Source organism: Tetrao urogallus, assembly GCF_951394365.1.
Source record: "Tetrao urogallus genome assembly, chromosome: 1".
In the NCBI taxonomy this organism is placed as follows: Eukaryota; Metazoa; Chordata; class Aves; order Galliformes; family Phasianidae; genus Tetrao; species Tetrao urogallus.
The window spans coordinates 13,748,925-13,769,404 of NC_136813.1; the positions used below are offsets into that span (position 1 = coordinate 13,748,925).

The following is a 20,480-nucleotide window of genomic DNA, read 5'->3' on the forward strand; positions in this document are numbered from 1 at the left end:
ATCACAAGAATAGAGTTGCTTAGGTGTGATCTTCAAAATGGATGGACTGACTTTCTGGAACCCAACACACAGAAGTAACTTCCACAGAAGAAAGAATTTGGGGATTTCTGCTTGACTTTACACTTAGAAAAAGTGATGCAGTTGAATAGGGTGAAGGAAGAGCTACTGAGGCTGTCCAATTGCATAGCTTTTCACTAATGTTCATTTTGGGTCCAGGGGAAAAATAAAACAAAACAAAAAAACACCACATGTGCTATCTGTAGAATAGAGCCAGCTCTTCTGCTGATGAGCTCCCAGTAACTGCAAATGAAGGGAAGCTTCTTCATGATTGTCTTGAGGACTGGGCAGTACTGTCTCTGTATATGCTGTATGGAACAAAAGAGTTCCTTTTTATTAAAAGCAATGTGAGTTGCACACCTCCTGGGATTCAGCTTGCTCTGGACGTGTACATCTGTTATATGTATTCTCTACTTTTTGAAGTCTTCATCTCAAGCATGTGTTATCACAAATTTAATTTCAAGAAGATTTTTTTTTTTTCTGAAAATTGATATGCAGATATTCAACCTGTGCAGTCTTCACATTGGCAGTGTATGTATCTTATTTAAACAACACTGCATATTGAAATGCCACAGAAATACTTCCTCCTGTGAAGCTGTGTATTACTACGTAGGAGGCTGAACAGTTGAGTGATTGCTGGTCTTTTACTTTTGCCACTATTTAACTGCTAGCAAAAGCAGTTTGCATGATATGAGGTGCTTAGTCTACTCAGTCTGTGCCCCTTATGGCATTCTTGTTTTTCTGCTTCACTGGTAGCATGTTCAGGCAGCAAAACATAATTTGGTTTATATCCTAGTACTGTGTATTGTAAAGAGGATTTTTTTTTTATCCTTGTGTGGACTTGGTACTTTGACTGAAGTGCTAAGCTTTTATTTATTGGAGGGTTAGGGGTGGTGTGGTGGTTTGTGTGGGCTTTACTATTTTTGTTGTTTGTTTTTTGACAGTGGAGATGAGAGGATAATTTTGTTTCTGCTTGTTCATTTTAAAGGACTATTATGATCCACATATATTTCTGGACCCTTTTCCTCTAACACTACAAGCAGATAAATGCTTCAGAACTGATCTCTGTGGTGGTTTCACACTGAGGGGTCGCTAAACTCCACCATGCCACACTATCATTCCTTGTCCTCAGAAGAACGGGGGGAGAAAATATAGGGAAAAAGAGGCTCATAGATTGAGATAAGGACAGTGTTATCATGAACCAATTTCTGTCACAAGCAAAACAGCTCAGGGAGATTAATTTATTGCTAACAGACTGGAGCATTGTGAACAAAAAGCACTCTGCAAACACTTTCTCATGTGATAAATCCTAAGCGCTCCTGTCATGAACCACGATCCATTCTGAAAGATGCTTTAAAAACATTGTAAGAGCCCAAAGGAATGAGGTGGTTTCATGGTTTCATGGCCTTTCCTATAGTCTTATGCTGTAGCAGTGGAGTCTTTAGGGAAGACCAATAGCTTTCTATTGCTGAAAGATAGAGATGTTAGATGTGCAATACTTTCCTCTACTTCAGCTGTTAACTACATTCATGCATTTGTGGGGATGAATATCAAGTGTTTTATAATGTGACATCTAGCGGCGGTGTTGTGTAATTGTAATGAGATAGCAGGTGAAAATGCTACTGATTAGCATGCAGTAACAGCATTTCGTTTAGTGACATCCAGCCTATGTTTTTAAGTATTTCCAAAAGTCTTCATAACATATTGCAGTGTACTTGGTGATACCGTAGCAAGCATGTGTTTCTCACTAAAATAGATGAAAAATCCTGCATCTGAACTTGCACTCTACCTTTTTTTGTAATAGAGCCTTTCTGTAATTTCAAGTACCTTCCAGCAAAATCACGCTATGGATTTTTTGGACTAAATTCACAATGAAGATAAAAGATTTGAGTAACAAACAGGAGAAGTGTTGATATAAATTCAGAAATGCCAGTGGCCCATTTAAAACATCCAAACAATGCCTACTCATTTCCAAAGCCAAAAAATCCAGAAGTCAGAGCTTCTGGAAAAAGCTGGACTGGATGATCTTGTAGGTCTTTCCCAACCTTGGTGTTTCTGTGATTCTATGAAAAAAAAAAAGCTTTGCTGTCAGGAACCCCGTGTCATGGTCTCTGGAGCATGATCATAGTGATATGGGCCAGTTTTCACCGTCTCCTGGACACCAGGTATGGTGTGGACATGTCTCTAGCTGTCTTGTCATGAGGTGCAGGGAACAGCCCAGGGGAATGTGGGAGGGACATATAGAAACCCAGATAGGTTTTGAATGCAGTTTCTGGCTCATCACTGCTCTTCAGCTGTGTTCGCTTCTGTGTAAAACTAAACTCAATCCTTTGATTTTTTCAGCAGGATTGCTGAATTCAGCTTACATTGCAACACTTGGATACCAACAGGGTGCTCTGTATTATTCATAGGACTTTAATTTGTGACATGACCTGTCAAAGTGCAACCCTGAAATGAAGCTGTGGGATTTTGGATAGCTGCAGGACAACTCTGTGGTACAGCCACACCTCTGACTATGCACTTAGCCTTCAGTTCCACTGACTTCTCCCTGCACAAATTTGTTTTACCTGCTTAATACCTGTGTTACTCTAGATATTTACTCCTGCCAGAGACTTTACAATTATATTTCTGAAAAACTGAATGATTTTGCAATTTCTAAGCAAAAAATATTAAATGGAGGCTTATACATGGATATCAAATGCTTGCCTTGAACACCACAAACGTATTCCAGCACAATCCCATGCATAATTGCATTTCTGTAACTATTGCTGATAGAAACATTACCAGATGGCTCAATTTATCTGTTTTATAACTCCCTGCTTTTAGCTACCCACAGGCAAAGCATTCAGTAGGAGACTTGGGACTGATTTCTGGTGCTGAAGTGCTTTCCTCTGGCCACATCATTAGAAAGTACCCAAAGGACCATTCTTCAGTTTGAACCCTGATCTCTGTCAGTATGTGGGCAGCTGTGACAGATTGTCCTCCACCAGTAATCTGATTTCTGTGGCCCCAAACTGCTCTGCAGACTGAAACTATGCATGGCAAGTGGGGATGAGAAGGAGACTGACCTCAAAATTGCACTGCTACTCTGAAACAGAGTATCATAGAATGGTCTCGGTTGAAAAGGACCACAATGATCATCTAGTTTCAACCCCCTGCTACGTGCAGGGTCACCAACCACCAGACCAGGCTGCCCAGAGCCACATCCAGCCTGGCCTTGAATGCCTCCAGGGATGGGGCATCCACAGCCTCCTTGGGCAACCTGTTCCAGTGTGACCCTCTGTGTGAAAAACTTCCTCCTACTATCTAACCTAAACCTCCCCTGTCTTAGTTTAAAGCCATTCCCCCTTGTCCTATCACTATCAACACATGTAAACAGCCCCTCCTGTTTATACGCTTCCTTCAATTATTGGAAGGCCACACTGAGGTTGCCCTGGAGCCTCCACTTTTCCAAGCTAAACAAGCCCAGTTCCCTCAACCTTTCCTCATAGGAGAGGTGCTCCAGCCCTCTGATCATCTTAGTGCCCTTCTCTGGATCCGTTCCAGGAGCTTTCTGTTTTTCTTGTACTGCGAGCCCCAGGCCTGGACGCAGTGCTGCAGTTGGGGCCTCACAAGAGCTGAGTAGAGGAAGACATCACCTCCCTCAAAAACACATAATCAAAAATAAATAAAATAATGTCCTCTGTATTTTTCTACAATTAGTATTTCATTTAGCCTTTTTCTCTTTAACAGCAATAGCAATAGTTCTCAAAATTGTCACTTACAGTAATCTGCACATGAGGATCACTTGTGCAAAACCAGAGGCAGAGACAGAAAGGTCAGTGTAGTGCGGGGTTTAGTTATAGGGATGAGAATCGAGGGGGCTACACAGGAAATGAGAATGGTGAGATCCAGTCTTGTTTCATGCACAACTGTGCATGAAATAATCAACACTGTTAAATTACGGGATTTTATCTATTTCCCACATGCTTCCATGAGTTAATTCAATCCCATGTGTCCATTAGGTATTTGTTCTCCAGCTGCTTCCACTCACCTTTCTGGTAGAAATTTAGCCTTGCATTTGGCCTTGAATTTAACTTATTTTCTGTGTGTGAAGGCCTCTGCAGAATTTGTTGACTTCATTCAGAACATAGCGTGTAACATATTTTGATGCTTGTCTAAGCTGGGAAAAGAACCTGTTTGGTTGTAATAACTTGTGAACATTTGCTCATCCAAGTGCTTGAAGAATAGCCATGCTTTGTGTGGGCTTTGTTATTGGTGGTACATTTCTGTGGTCACAGGGAACAGATATTTTCACAAGGACTCTGACAGAGCAAAAGATTTCAAAATAGTGTTACTTAAATATATATTTGAACTTTTATATGAATTTTCTCTAATTAAAGCCTATCTTCTTGCTGCACTGTGATCCTGGAAAGGAAGGTAGAGTTTATAACTCTTGAAAAAGATTTATTTAATTATAACCATTCTCTTTCTATATTATAAGCTTGTTAAAACACACATCCAGGTGATGTTTATGTATGTCTGTACACAAACTCTGTATTTGTTAACTTGCAGCATTTTGCTCCAGAACGTGCCTGTAGCTGTTTGGCCTCCTTCTCCTGAGAAAAAAATATGAGCAGTGCTTACAAAGGTAATGAAAATACTCTGAAACACAGTGAGAAAGAAGGAGAACTTATACTATATATATATAACATATGTTTGAAAAATTTTCTTCAGTGCTGTCAGTGAACTGTGTATTTTTCATCTTTATTACCAAATTCTTCAATGTAATAACAACGTTTGCCATATGTCTCTAAGACTTTGGTTTGTTTTTCTTTGAGTTTTTTTTTCTTTTTTTTTTTCTTCCCCCCCCCCCCCCCCCCCCAAAACACCTTTACTTTCCAATACTGATTTTTCGTCTGAATCGGTGTAACCTTTACAGCCCATAGCAGATGCCAGAAGAGCTGTCACCACTGGGTGGCAGCTGTGCACCTCCTGTCCCAGCCCTTGAGACCTCTGCGCTGCTGAGGGCACACGGCTCTATGTTCTCCTACCTCCACCCCTCACAAACCGCTTTAATTAAAGAAAGTAGGCAGGCTAGGAAAAAATCTCACAGTCAGAACCACAGAATCCACATCACAAACCTTCGGGTCCTGTTTACAAAGTAGGTGTACCAAACACGTACCCCTGAGATGGCTGTTGTTAAGAACGGTTGTTCTGCAAAGGTCTCTGCCCCTGTTTGTAACCCTCAGAGATGTGCTTACCCCTGTTTTAGGCACCTGTACATGGTGCAACCTATCTGTGTTTCCTGCTGATCTCCTATCTTGGTGCCTGCAATGGCAGCACTGAGTGGATGTAGTTCTGATATGATGAAGGTTCAGAGCTTAGAAGGGTTAATGTAATTGAGCTGTTCAAAGTGTCTGTTGGTTCCCAATGCTTAAATACTGGCCATGCTAACTCCTGTTCTGTTACAACAATTTGGGCAATTGACAGCGTGAAATTAAAAAATCCACTGAATGCAAGGAAGAGTTATGCACATCCAGGTGACAAGTTCTTTCTTCATGGACTAGCTCCAATGCATATGTCTTTTCTGCTTTTAGGATCACAGAATCACAGAATGGCATGAGTTGGAAGGGACCTCAAGGATCATGAATTTCCAACCCCCTGCCACATGCAGGGCCACCAACCTCCACATTTAATACTAGACCAGGCTGCCCAGGGCCCCATCCAATCTGGCCTTGAACACATCCAGGGATGGGACATCCACAACCTCTCTGGGCAGCCTGTTCCAGCACCTCACCACTCTCAGAGTAAAGAACTTCCCCCTGACATCCAACCTAAATCTCCCCTCCCTCAATTTGAAACCATTTCCCCTCGTCCTGCAGTTATCAACCCTTTCAAAGAGTTGATTCCCCTCCTGTTTGTAGGCTCCCTTTAGTATTGAAAGGCTGCAATGAGGTCACCCTGCAGCCTTCTTTTCTCCAGGCTGAACAAGCCCGGCTCCCTCAGCCTGTCTTCATAGTGGAGGTGCTCCAGTCCCCTGATTTTCTTTGTGGATCTCCTCTGGACCCTCTGCAACAGCTCCCTATCTTTCTTGTACTGGGGACTCCAGAGCTGGACACAATGCTCCATCTGGGGCCTCACAAGAGCAGAGTAGAGGGGACAATCACCCCCCTGCCCCTGCTGGCCACCCCTGTTCTGACGGAGCCCAGGATACCATTTGCTTTCCAAGCTGCAAGAGCACACTGCTGGCTCATGTTAAGCTTTTCATCCGTCAGGATCCCCAGGTCCTTCTCTGCAGGGCTGCTCTCAAGGACCGCTCCTTACAGTCTGTATAAATACCTGGGATTCTTCCGACCCAAGTGCAAAACTCTGCACTTTGCCATGTTGTACCTCATCAGGTTCACCTGGGCCCACCTTTCAAGCCTGTTGAGGTCCCTCTGAATGGCATCCCTTCCTTCCACCGTGTCAACCACACCACTCAGCTTGGTGTCATCAGCAAACTTGCTGAGGGTGCACTCGATTCCATCATCGATGTCATTGATAAAGATGTTAAAGAGCACCGGTCCCAAGACAGATCCCTGGGAGACACCACTCATTACTGGCCTCCACCAGGACATAGAGCCATTGATCACCACCCTCTGTCTGCGGCCTTTCAACCAGTTTCTTATCCATTGAGTGGTCCACCCATCAAATTCACATCCCTCCAGTTTGGAGATAAGGATGTGGTGGGGGACCATGTCAAAGGCCTTGTTCAAGTCCAGTAAATGACATCAGTCGCCTTTCCCTTGTCCACCAATGCTGTCACGCCATCATAGAAGGCTACCAGGTTGGTTAAGCATGACCTTCCCCTGCTGAAGCCATTCTGGCTGTCTCAGATCACATGCCCATTCCTCGTGTGATCAGACATGTCATCCAGGATGATCTGTTCCAGGATCTTCCCAGACACAGAGGTGAGACTCACCGGCCTGTAGTTCCCCAGGTCCTCCTTGCTCCCTTTCATGTAAATGGGAGTGATGTGAAGATCCCGCAGCATCAGTTTTTTTGAGGCTTTTGGAAAACAGGGGTGTCTGAGTCAACCAGAAGTGCTGCAGATGGCTGCTCATCTGAAAAGGGAAGAGAAGAAATGGGTTTTTAAGCTCTGTTCTAGTCAGTATTCAATTGCACATAGCCCTCACCCTGCTCTGGTAGCTAAAGCACTTCTTTATAAATACTGGGAAACCACGTCCTCACAGTCAGAGGAATGAGCAGGAACTCTTCATGGTAACCCATCACAGATGCTACGTTTTGTGTGTTTCAGCAATACATTGCATCAGAATACATAAATTTCTAATTTCCTAATCCAGTCTCATAGAATCATAGAATGGCTTAGGTTGAAAGAGACCTTAAAGATCACCAAGCTCCAATCCCCTGCCATGGGCAGGGTTGCCAACTACTAGATCAGACTGCCCGGGGCCTCCATATCATTAAATATATATTGGCTGAGAAACAAAGAACAATTTTTATTTATGTATTTATATGTATATATATATATTTATTATATATTATATATATAATTATATATTTATTTATATATATATATGAAACAACTGGAGAGACAAGTGTGAATTAGGTACCTCCTTTTTTCTATATGTCTTTTTTGCTTGACTTGTTTGCTCTTTCAAAATCCCCTGGTCAACAGTAGGAGGAATAAAATGTCACAAAACCAAATGGGAATGTACAGTGAAAAGCAAGAAGGACGTTCAGTGAAAACACTGACAGAATTATTCCAGGCTGACCACATGGGATCCTGTCCTATGTATCTGCTTGTGTGCCCATCTGCTCCCACACTAAGTGTTGAGTGTGCTGGCCAACTTCAGCCAGCTGAATTGAATTGATGAAGGTCCTAGTTTTGTGGAACATGGCAGCTGGTTAGAGGAGAGGAATTACGACTAGATAAGGAAAGAATGGTAACTGATTCCTTGTTTGGGTTGTAGGGCCAGCTGGCCGATCAGCTCATGAGTAATCACACAGCATCACCAGGCTGGTAACCTACATGTGGGATGGGAATGTGATAAGGAATTACACACATTATAAGAAGTTATAGGTGTTGTAAGAGAATGCTGGGGAGGTGGGGCCACGAAGGGGCCACGAAGATGGTGAAGGGCCTGGAGCATCTCTGCTATGAGGAAAGGCTGAGTGAACTGGGTCTGTTCAGTCTTGAGAAAAGAAGACTGAGAGGGGACCTGATCCAGGTCTATAAATATCTAAGGTGTGGGGGGCAGAATGGCGAGGCCAGACTGTTTTCAGTGGTGAGTGGAGACAGGACAAGGGGAAACGGCTGGAAACTGCAGCATAGGAAGTTCCGCACAAACATGCGCAAGAATTTCTTTACAGTGAGGTGACGGAGCACTGGAACAGGCTGCCCAGGGAGGTGGTGGAGTCTCCTTCTCTGGAGATGTTCAAGACCTGCCTGGATGCCTACCTGTGCGACCTGCTGTAGGGAACCTGCTTTGGCAGGGGGGTTGGACTCGATGATCTCTGGAGGTCCCTTCCAACCCCTACAATTCTGTGATTCTGTGATTCTGTGGAGTTGGCAGATCTCAAGGGCTGTGGGAAGGCACAATGAGGTACAATACATAACTCCTTGTTAGCCAAGCTCCTGACAGACCGGGGGAGAAGGGCAACCTCACTGGATTTCTGCTGTGATGTTCCTGTTCCAATTCCTATTCCACCACAGAAGCAATAAATGAAGAGGATAATCAGAGTGATTGTGCCATTATCACTAAGCAAAAGTCCACCCCTTTTGTGTTGGGTGTGACTTTTCAGACCTCTTTTGTGAATACAGGAAAAGCAGTATTCATTGCTTTATTTATTTTTGCAGATGACCTATGAACGTGCACCCCACTTTGGTTTAACACAATGCCTATGCTGCCAGTCAGAAAACATTAACAGCATTTTAATGTTAAAAATTAACTTTCCTGAAGACGAGTTATTCAAGTTGCGAAACAATGAAACACGCGAGAAAAGGAGCACAGAATAGCTATGATGTTTGTTTATGTATTTGAAGTAGAGGAACTTGCCCATGTATTATGAAACACTGAGTAACCTTAATGACTCAGCCATTAAACTTCTCGCAGCTAAGATTACGATTGTGTTACACACCAAGCAGAGTGTATGAAAGAATAAACTTGCCTCTGGGTATAAATATTTGGGCATAACTGGCTCACCACCTCCTTCGTGGCCACTCCACTGGTAGTGTTGGTCCAAGTAGGTGCCTTCAGCTTTATCACTGACTTATAGTGAAAAAGCAGTGGTGTGTCTCACCAAAAAGTGAGCATCAGAAAAGATAAAAATGGCATGCCCTTCTGTTTGGAATCCCATAAAAACTGAAAAATGCTTAGCAATGACACTGTACATTTCAACAAACTTCAGCTGTCTGAAAACTAGTTACTCTAGGTTTGTTGACTGGCTCGTCTCTGAAAATAGATGTTTTCTCCAGGAGCTGGAGGTACTGACTTGTCCTAACACAGTCTTTGGATGAGATGAGTAACACCATGGAGAACTCCCTCTGCTTTTGATCTTCCCTAACTCATGTAGACTATGAATACAGAGAGACAGAAAGCTGAAGTTGTCAGATGAATCTCCATCAAATGTCTACTGTTTCATCCCACTTTAAATTTTGTTAAGGATCTAGAGTATGCTGCTGTTCACTGTGATTACTGTTGTAGATCAGCGAGATAGCTTATCCGATCCTCCACTAAGGTTTCCCATTGGGAACCAAGCCAGACAGTTTCATAGCAATGGCAGCAACAAATGGACAGCATCCTTTAGACCAAATCAAGCTGTTAAGGTCTGGGTTGGAACCATTCCATTATTGCATCTAGCATGGTAAGAGCACATAGAAAAAATGAACTTAAACATGCAACAGGTGTGTAAAACAGCCAGACATGGGAGAACTATGAGCAGGGCAAGTCAATATCAAAGATACCAAGTTCTCAGATATTCCCACCTGTGCACATGATATGACAGCCATTTGGCAGTGTGCTGTGGGCCTCTTTCCAGAATTAAATGTAGAGGAAATGCTTGAAGAAGTTATAGCTGTCATTTTATAGTTTTTGCTTGGTTTTGTGAGGGGTCTGCCCCAAGTGCAGTGGAAGCATACAATAAATGTCAGATGTATTTCCACTTGGAACACAGATTTTGTACTATCAGAGCAAAGGTAGTGCAGTACAGATGATATAAGAATGTATTTCTGAAATAGGATTTGTGAAGGATATCTTTTGTAGGCTCAGAAAGATTTGTGAATTGATCCTAAGTGGCTGCTGATGAAATAACTGTTAGGCTAGAAAGACAGATTGGGGTGAGTAAATGTATTTGGACAGTGTGGCAGGGAGATGACTGGTGACAACAATATTGATTTGGTGTGAAAGGTGCAAAGTTGCTATAGCCAAAGAGGTACAGGACAATATGGCAGTAGATGAGGCAGCAGAATAAGTGAGTAACAAAAAGCCTGGCTCTTGAAGATGTCTGGGGAGAAAAGAAGGAAAATACAAATATTTTGTGTTGGAAGAATACGTTACAACTTTAATAGTCATATTAATATGAATTATTTCACTTTCCCTTCGAAAGACAAAATGCCCTCAACTTATGAAGCCGAAAATACATCAAACTTAAAATGATTAATTACCAAAATATTTGACATCTCTGTCCAGTATCATAAATTATATTGGACATTTTGCACCTAATCAGGGGAAAAAATACTTTTTTTTTTTTCTTCTCTTGACCTCTAGAAATACAATTAGAGCTGCAATGATGGTTCTTTAAAATAGTAGACACATACAAAAACTAGTCCAACTATTTCTTCCATATAACAGTGCATAAATGAACAACTGTAGAGAAATCTAGAACAACTTTTTTTTTCATTTGCTGTGTATAGGAAAGATTAGTGGTATTAGCAGTTAAACCAGCTGTTACTCTTTATTTCGCTGATAACTTTTTTAGCAGTAGGGTCAAACTTCAACTGCCTTGATCCATGGAAGAAGTGGAATAATCCTAGAAATAAAAAATAAGCCATTATACTATGCAAACAAGAAGTAGGTTCATTATAACAAACTGGGGAGCACCATCTTTGTGCACACAGGAGAGCATCTGTTAGTTCTGTCTTTTGCAAGATTCAGAAATATGGCATCTATAATAACTCCTGAACTTATTATAAGTAAACTGATTCTAATTAAAAGCTCATTTCATAGAATCACAGAATCACAGGGGTTAGAAGGGATCCAAAGAGATTGTCGAGCCCAGCCCTCCTGCTAAAACAGGTACCCAAATTTCCTGTACCTTTATGTTGGAAAACAGCATCAATTCTCTGGCTAATTCCTGGAAAGTCATTGACTGTCCTCCTAGGATAACCCTTCTCCATGGACTGGGTGTTTTCATCATACCTACATCATATTAACAGAGACATGGAATTTGCAGAATTAAAAAAAAAAATCTAAGCAAGCCTTTGTTTACTTCTCCTTGGATACAAGAAATAATTGTCACAGGGTCTTGAGACTCAGAGAACGAGTGTTACTAGGTAAGAAATTTGTGCTGTTGTGGTTTTCTTAGGTTCTTATCTTGTGACCAAGGCAGTAAAATAGCACTGCAAGATATTGTAAACATTCTTTCCAAAACTATCAAAAACAAAGGACAGGAAACCACATGCAGCCAAAAATCCAGCTGATACAGTAAGTCTCACCAAGGAGCCCCACAATTAGTCATAACAAAGTAAATTTGACCCACATATGCTCCTGGTTGCCTGAAGAAAACAGCAGCAGTTGCCCTTGCACAGAGGAGAAATCTGTCAGCTTTTCAAAGCTGACTTTACTTCTGTTTGCCTGGTGGTCAAGAATTGGCAGTCACTCGTCCAGACAGTGAATGGGATGTCACAACATCACAGAATGGCTCGGGTTGGAAGGGACCTCAAGGATCATGAATCTGCAATCCCCCCCCACCACAGGCAGGACCACTAACATCCACATTTAATACTGAATTTAAAAGTTGTGTGCTGTAAATCTAATTCTAATCAGTTAAACAAAGGGAAGAGGACTTTTCAGAACTGAAATCAGAGAAATTCTGCACAGGCCATCCCAGGCAGCCTTCCACTGAAGTAGGTTACCTCTCAATTCTTTATTTTCTAGAGATAATTTTGTCTACTTTATTTGTAAAAACAGTCCAGATGTTGGATTTTTTTTCAGCTTCCAAGTATAACACATCAAAATGATTCTATGATCCTCGGCGCCTGTTCCAGCACACTATTAAGCTCTCTAAAGTGGAAGCTGTTTTCTTTTCCCTGCAGGAGTCAAACACATTCTTTATGTCTTTGTGTTACCCAGTTCCACAGAGTTCTCTAGAGGTCTAATTTCTTTTTCATCCCACAGATGATTTTAATGGTGTAATTATATGGGAATCAATCATCAGAAAGTACTTGTCTATTTTTCTTACCTCCAGTACTTGTCACCTATGAAGAAGTCTGTCTTCCCTGTATGTTTGTTACAAACAGCTGCGTCGATTTTCTTAACACCTTTAGGGAAGCCTAGTGTGTTGATGTTCTTTGGATAACCAAGCAGCACCTTATATCCACTGACAATCCAGAAATTATTCCCTATTAAAAGAAATAATTCTAAACTTCTACTCTAGATTTTGAGAAACTAAATGAAAAAAATATATATAATCCCTCAGTGTACATTGTAGGAAAACTTGATGAAACCCCTCCAACCTCCCTTTTTGAAGGTGATATGGTTTTCAAATTCAAATATAGCTACCCTTGTTCCTCCTATTTTTCCTCAAAATTAAACGTAAGAAAAATTTTTTAAAAATCCCATACTCCACCTTTGAAAAACAGGATCTGATCTTTCATGTTCTCATATGCAGCTTGAATACCAGATGGCAGAGATGGCCAGAAGGCAGAAATTAATTCAAGTTCAACTTCTGAGTTATCAGGATAGACTCGCCATAAGTGTCTGATTTAAATATGAAACAGGTTTAGTAGTAAACAATAAACCACAGATGTTTCTACATATGTGCAAGAATGTGAATAACATTGTGACTTACAAGTTCCTTCATGTCAGTGGCACTACCTGACCTGATGTGTCAGAAAGGAAAACTCCCTTGTTTGGGATATGAGGCTTTTTTTGGTTCTGATTTATTTCTGGAATTACCCTTCTCATTGGTATTGGTTGATTTATGATATCACCTACAAGCAGCTGACAGATGCAGGTTGATGTTGATGTGATAGGCACAGGGTCCCAGATGAGAAGGCTTTTTTCTGTGTGCCCAGACATAAGGCTTGCATGGGTAGCTGGAAGAGGTAGTGGTCAAACTATATTGTAGAACATACTTATCCCTTAGGAAATGGCTGTAGCAATTATTCATTTCACTGCTTGGTGTAACCATCTATACATCTGGGAGGAAATCTATTAGGATCAAGATGTTTTCTGAAACAACAAGTAGGCTACTTTGTCAAGGGATCCTACAAAAAGATTAACATAATTCCTATCTATCTGCTAACAGCCTTTGTTTCAATATATTATTATTTCTGAATTCTATCCATTTGTTTCATTGTAAATCCCATAATCATAGTTATGTTATCCACCTAGGCATTCAGGGTTTCTAGAAAACAAACATGAAAACATGAACTCCACATAGACAAAAGCCACATCAATTTCTACCTTCCCTTTAGAAATATGATTTCTCGTCGGAGTGTAGTTACAGCATCAAAAGATATCTGGGGGCCACAGGCGTTAGGTGATGCAGGGATGGCTGGCCTTTTACCTGGGGTTTTTGTTGAAGAACCTAGGGAGATGTTTCAGAAAGCACAGAATTTGTACAAAGATTAAGCTTTTCATATATAAATGGATTTTTGATATTATGTGAATACAATGAGAATTTCATGTTGAAAATTTGTGAAAGAAATTATTTCCCTGTTGCTTAGTTCTCTTTTTCTTAGGAAGTGGATTTTACTTACCATAAATAGACTGAATGCCACTTATGTCATCTGAGGAGAGAGGAAATTCACTGGGGCTGACATATGCATAATTGGGGAACATCAAGGCCCTCTGGTCATTGGAATGGGAGAGACCCAGCGCATGGCCAACCTCGTGAGCAGCAACCAGGAACAGATTGAATCCTTAAGAAATGGATAGAGAGGTTGGTCTAATTTTGACCTACAATTGAGTAATACATTCTGAACACAACACAACTAATGCTAAGTTGATTTTCACACAATATATCAAAATTCACTAGGGTATGCATGTACATGTACATGTTCCTATAATATATGTGTGTATATATACACGAACATTTTATATGTAGGTAGGTTTCACTCTTCCACCATTCAAAGGGAGCAACTCTTGGCTCTCTTTCCGGCTGTTCTTTCTATCACCTGCTGAAAGTATGTGTGTGGCATGAATGGATGTCTGGAGATGAGTGTGGGTGCAGCCCTGAGGAGTGTCCTGGCAGGGTTTCCCAGCTGAGCTTGAGCAGATCAGATCGTGAGTCAGGTCAAACTGACAGCACTACAGGGAAAGAAAAGAGTGCACTGTGTGCTCAGCTGAGATACCAAAGTGTCATTGTGTATAACAAAGCTGAGGTCATGAACAGACAAAGAAAAATACAGTTTTATCTGAATGATTTACCTTTTTATCTAAGAGTTTTAAGCATATATCTTCTCTATAGCCTTGCCAAATAAAATACCTTTAAAAAATTATGCTTATGCATGCTTATTACCAGTGAAATATTAACACAATAATCAGATAAGAATGGGACTTCCTTCAACGTGCATTTAATTATTTGCATTCCTCCAAGTAATACGCCTTTCTGAATTTGGGAAGAACAATCATCTGCCCTGCTGCCTGGGAGCCAGCAACGTAACAGTGGAGATCACAAGCCTGCGGCAGAGCAGAGGATTGTCATCGATTGCCCAAGACAGGCAGTCTGAAGCCAATATTTCCATTTCTCAAAAAGACAAACAAAGCCGTAAGTTTCCACACACATTTCCTGTCCTTTCTTCTCATGAGCTTTCCAAGCTGGCCAACAGGTTCTGTAGCACATCACTGCTGGAGCTGTGTTGTTGAGGAATAGCAGCAAAGCTGAGGCTGACCCATTCGTTCCCGGTATAGGACAAGCAATGCATTTTGTCCACGTGACAAGTCCAGCCACCATGCTGCAGCTCTTTTCTGCCACAGTGAGCCCACATCTCTCCTCGTGCAGGGCTCTTACAACACCTTCCTGTTTGTTAGCTCCTTGTATTTCCTGCAGTGTGACCTCAAGTCTATTGCAGTTCTGCTCTGCTGTTTCCCATCCCCAAAATCAGATGAGAAAAGAGTGCAAAATAAAAGAGGGCAATGTGCCCATGTCCTGACAGGTCTGTCAGAGGCAGCAGGTGCTGTATGGCCTGCTGGGCGCAGAACAGCTCTGTCCCAAGTGGAAGGTTGAATACCCAGTGCTCCTCTTTTTTCACACCTGGTGGCACACATTAGTAGTCATTTCCCCACTCTGTACCTCAGCCCATGGGTGGTCCAAACAGAATGTTCTGATCCCCAGTTGTTGCAGGAAGCTGAAATTGCAGGGAGAACACTTACACACGTCTGCCCATTCTAGACTGAATACAAAGTAAAGCTACAACAAACTATTGAGGGACCTATTTAGTGCTATTGCTGAGGACTGGAAGTGTGTGGTAATGCAGGCCAGGAGCCAGTATGTGCACTGGGAGGTGAAACATAGCTTTTAGCATGGATCTGGTAATGTGGTGTACAGTAGATTAGGCTGGTTTTCACATCAGCAGCATGTAACGTCCTCAGACTGCTAGCACTTTGCTTTGTCTCAGTTTATCCTTTGCCTAATAAAATCAGAAAGCAATTTACCATTTGCACAGCATTTCAGAAACCTTTTGTTACCCACCATCTGAGCCTGTGGTCCAATCTTCATCCTCGTCAAAGTGAACATCACCACCAAAACCACTGCCAGGTGGGAAGGCATGAGCAAGAACACCAAGAGGGCCATCAAAATAGCGAGGGCAATGTCCATGAGCTGAGTAAAGTCACGGAATGATAGAATCACTAAGGGTGGAAAAGACCTCTAAGATCGTTCAGTCCAAGCATCAACACACCCCACCATACCCACTAAACCATGTCTTCCAGTGCCACATCTCCACGTATCTTGACCACCTCCAGGGACAGTGACTCCACCACCTCCCTGGGCAGCCCATTCCAATGCCTCACTACTGTTTCCAAGAAGATATTTTTCCTAATAACCTAATGACCTAATACGGCCATTACCTCTTGTTCTATGATATTGTCCTACGATATGATATTGAAATAGCTTCGAGTTTATGTCATGACTTCAGGAAAATCTTTAAATTAGTCTTACCATTGATTTTTAGTCTGTGTATTACCTTTTGTCCCAAAAGCAATTATTATATCTGCTATTTCCTCTTGGATGCGAGTGAAAATCAGTGGGGTGACAGTACTCCACACTTTAAATGCCTTCTGGATTGCTTTATCCACATCTTCTTTGCTCATATCTGGCGTGTAGTTCACAATTCTACAGTTATGAAGGTTCAAGCAATAATACTTAGTGCTTGCATAAAGAATTTCTCTGATATTGTTAAGATGATAAACAGAGATACATAAGAAGAAATTACACTGTAACCCAACAGCTCCCCAAACTCATCTTGAACTGAATGAGTTTAAGCAATGTGATGACTGTCCAATATGTCTTTTTCAGAAAAATAATTGTGTACATGGTAACAGCTTTTGCTCAAAATGGATTGTATCCAGGAATTGGTCTCTTGAGCATAAAGAAAATTGTTTCCTTGCGTCTCGGTGACTGTGCTGTCAGTCACAGCAAATTTTGAAAATGGGGGGTTTGTGTTGGGTGCAACTGATATTTCTGTTTGGCTCACAGAATATATATTGGAATGACACATAACAGGCAAAATTCTGTAGTTGACTTTAAAACGTAAAATATCCATCTTGACTCTCAGAGATTGCTCTCAGGGATATGCTCAGTAACAGCTGGAGAAAGAAAAATATTTTTGTCCTCCCATCTGGAAACCGTTGCTATGGAAGTTATATTTAAATATAACAAAAGTGGATACCCACAAAACCACCATTTAAGCACAGAAAATTAATTATGGAAATACTACCTGTACGTCAGATTGTTTTTCTTCCATCCAGGCAGAGTAACACCATAGAGACCTACATCAGGAACACCACACCTAGGTTTCTTCATCATTTCTAATGTTTCAGTGTCTGGTTTTCCTGTCACTTTCAAACCGAAAAATCTTTGCATTTTTTGGAGTTTCTCAGCGGTAAAATCAGCATTTGTTTTCCATCCACGCTGATTCGGGTCTGCCTCAGTGGTATAGAATTTACTTAAGTAATCCTAATGAAAAAAACAAAGCAAACACATTTCATGTTTTGATGTGTTTCTTAAATAATACCTTAAGACTGATACTGTTTGTGTATTGTGCTAGCAGAATCATCTGCCTTTGATTTCAGAGAAAAACAGATGTTTTCCTGAGGAACATAGCCAAACAGAAACAGGATTCTTATTTACTTGACATTTCAAGTTTTTACTGATTATACTATTTAAATAAAGTTTGGACCACAGAGTTCTGTATGACACCATTGTCTCAGAAAGACAACAAACAGCTAGAACATGCAGATTAAATTAAGAGGAGAGGCTATAGACTCAGATACAGACAATAAAGTTACCTCTACAAGCTTTGCATCCTCTTTGTTGTCTTTCTTGGGGTGGGCAGGAAGAGCATTAGAAACAGCTGCATACATTAAGAGAAGCAGGAAAAGATTCTTCATTCTTACACTCCTTTCCATCCTCATACGAGAGCGAGCTGCTTTCTGCCTAGTGTGCATCGTTTCTCAGATTGCAGTTGTATGGCTATATAGTGAATTGTAGAGTCAGCTGTAAACTGACTCAGAATTTGCCATGCTCTGATTACATCCAGACATCCTAAAACACTCTGCCGGCTGACAAAATAACAGTTTATTAAAGCCATCCGATTTCACAGGCATCTGAAGTCAGTTAGTGTTTGAATACTTCTAAGTTGCCTGGCTGACATTTCAAACCTGACACTCAATTTTAGATATTTTACACTAAATTTTAGAAACCCTGAGCAATTTTGAGCTGATGCAATGGTGGACAATGGGTGTCCCAGCCCAGCTGTGTGAAATGGAGCCTCCAAATGTAGAGGTACTCTTATCCACACTCAATCTGGAGAACAGGAGTTATACACCAAATATGAATCCCTTCCTAAAAACTAAAATTTTGGGATAAATTACTGTCATGTACAGGTACAAAATTTTCTTTTTGAATTATGTGAGAATGGCTATTTTGGAAATTGGAGGAAGAGTTCAACTCACTAACCATCTCTTCCCTGCAACTCTTTAAAAAGGCAGTATGTTTAACTTAAAGTGGTAAAATCCAGGATGTACATATGCAAAATTTCTTTCCCTATAAATCCAGCCCATAGAATGTGAATGATGTTATACTTTCCTTCCTTCCTTCCTTCCTTCGTTCCTTCCTTCCTTCCCACCTCCCTCCCTCCCTTCCTCCCTCCCTCCCTCTTTTACTTTTCATCTATCAACCACTTATTTATCTTTCTATCCATGCATCAGTCATCTTTTTATCTATTAATCCATCTATCTATTTATCTATCTTCCTTTTCAGCAAGAAAGGCTACTTCAGTTTAACCACAATAACCGCAGGGGATATGATTATTTCCTGTCTTAAGTAATTCAGAATAAAGGAAGTTTTAAGTCACACAAACTGTGACAAATTATAGGATTTCATCCTGTGCTGGTCAAGTATCTTTCTCTTTCACCAATAGTAATGGGAGTTGAAGGTGTTCAGCACTTCTGAGGACGTCTGACAGTATGTGCTCAAAATTTATGAAAGAGCTGTAAGAAATACCCTCATGTTGAACTGTGGCTTTTAAAGGAAATCCTTGTTTCCACTTGTTGGTTTATTGCTGTCACTTGTAGCCAACTTTTCTCCAGTGGAGGCGTTAATGACAAATTTTCTATCCCAAATTTCACAATGCATCCTTGTTTGTTAAACTTTCTTGTTAATGGTATTTCTCAGTTACAGTAACAAAAAACTCCACCTCCCTTAATTTGTCATTACAATCATTTTCTTGTGATAAGGTAAGAGACCCAAAGGACCTGGATACTATTCAGTCATCTTACTGAGGTACAAACGAGGGCAACAAATTTTAAGAGATGGGGAGTATGACTGAACTGATACAACAAATGTCATGCGCATTTACCCAGAAACAGAGAATGTCTTTTTTGAGCTCTGCTTTCATTTTAAAACTGAAATGTTTGGTTGTCTCAATAGCTTTACACCTAGAAGGCATTACCCTCTGATTATATACATAGCGTAGGTAATGAAGTACAAACCCCTGTTCAGTGGTTTTTGCACCATGCATAATTCTCAATGATACGAGAGGATTCTTTTCAAAAAAGTATTTTGTCTGATTTGAATATAATTTTGTAAAAAATCAAGGCAATACTGTGAGGAGATTTGATATGAACTGGGAGAAGCTGGTATTCTTTGCTGAATAGCAGCAGGACAAAGACAATGAAAGCAGCTATGTTAAGACTAGTTGCACCTATCTTTGCACATTTATTAGTTGAGCATTTCTGTGCAGAAAATGGAGAAATATGTCTCTCTGGAAAGTAACTCAACCAGCTGTCTTAGGATAGGATGAACTGCCTCAATAAGTAGTCTCTTGTTGTCTTTACTGAGCATAGAAAAGATTAAACAACTGATTTAGAATATATTTCTAGTTTCAGCTAACAGCTCAAGCTACATTACTTTTTGCTTAGAAGAGACTTGTGTGCCAGCTGTGGAGTCCTGCATTACTCAAAGCTAGTGTAAGGTTTTTGCTACTTGACCGCTTGCACAATGCAGCAACCAGTTCCCACTGCTCATGGGAGGAAGGCCTCAGTGGAGTTTCTCACAGACGATGTTTCACAAATACGTCTGTAGTGAGCCTTGAGGCCTGAGAAAAGAAGTAGCTGTAGAGCAGCTGCTGATTGCGGTTTCTTTTTTATCTTTAGTTTTGGTTAGAGTTAAAGGATGCTGATCTACCTCGTGACTTCCTTTGTAGTCTTAGAGTAGGTTTTATCCGAATTGCTGTCAGGTGACCCAAGGTTTCTCTCAGGAAGTCACTGTCCTTCCTCACCACATCAACAGTACCAAGTCACACTACAAAGAGCTATAGCAATCTTCAGTACTTCTGCAGCATGGTCATCTTAGCACGATAACCATCAGAGATTCAGCTCTCCGAACTGCTCACTCTGTTGGTGTCTATATGTGAGTTAACTGTCTAGGCTTGCATGATATCAACAGAGCTCTAACCAGTATGGTCAGATGGCATTTATTCTGACCACATGTAG

At 41.0% G+C, this 20,480-nt stretch overlaps 1 protein-coding gene across 1 annotated transcript; it reads right to left on the minus strand.

Moving 5' to 3' along the window:
* Positions 1-10,969: 10,969 nt before the first annotated feature.
* On the minus strand, positions 10,970-17,876 carry LOC306951471 (matrix metalloproteinase-27-like; the record flags this gene model as incomplete). Its single annotated transcript, XM_079541974.1, has 10 exons — positions 10,970-11,070; positions 11,356-11,459; positions 12,502-12,661; positions 12,889-13,019; positions 13,728-13,851; positions 14,024-14,185; positions 15,958-16,086; positions 16,451-16,599; positions 17,204-17,442; positions 17,775-17,876. 10 exons carry the CDS (start codon positions 17,874-17,876, stop codon positions 10,970-10,972), a joined length of 1,401 nt encoding a protein of 466 aa, XP_079398100.1.
* Between the last annotated feature and the right edge of the window lie 2,604 nt (positions 17,877-20,480).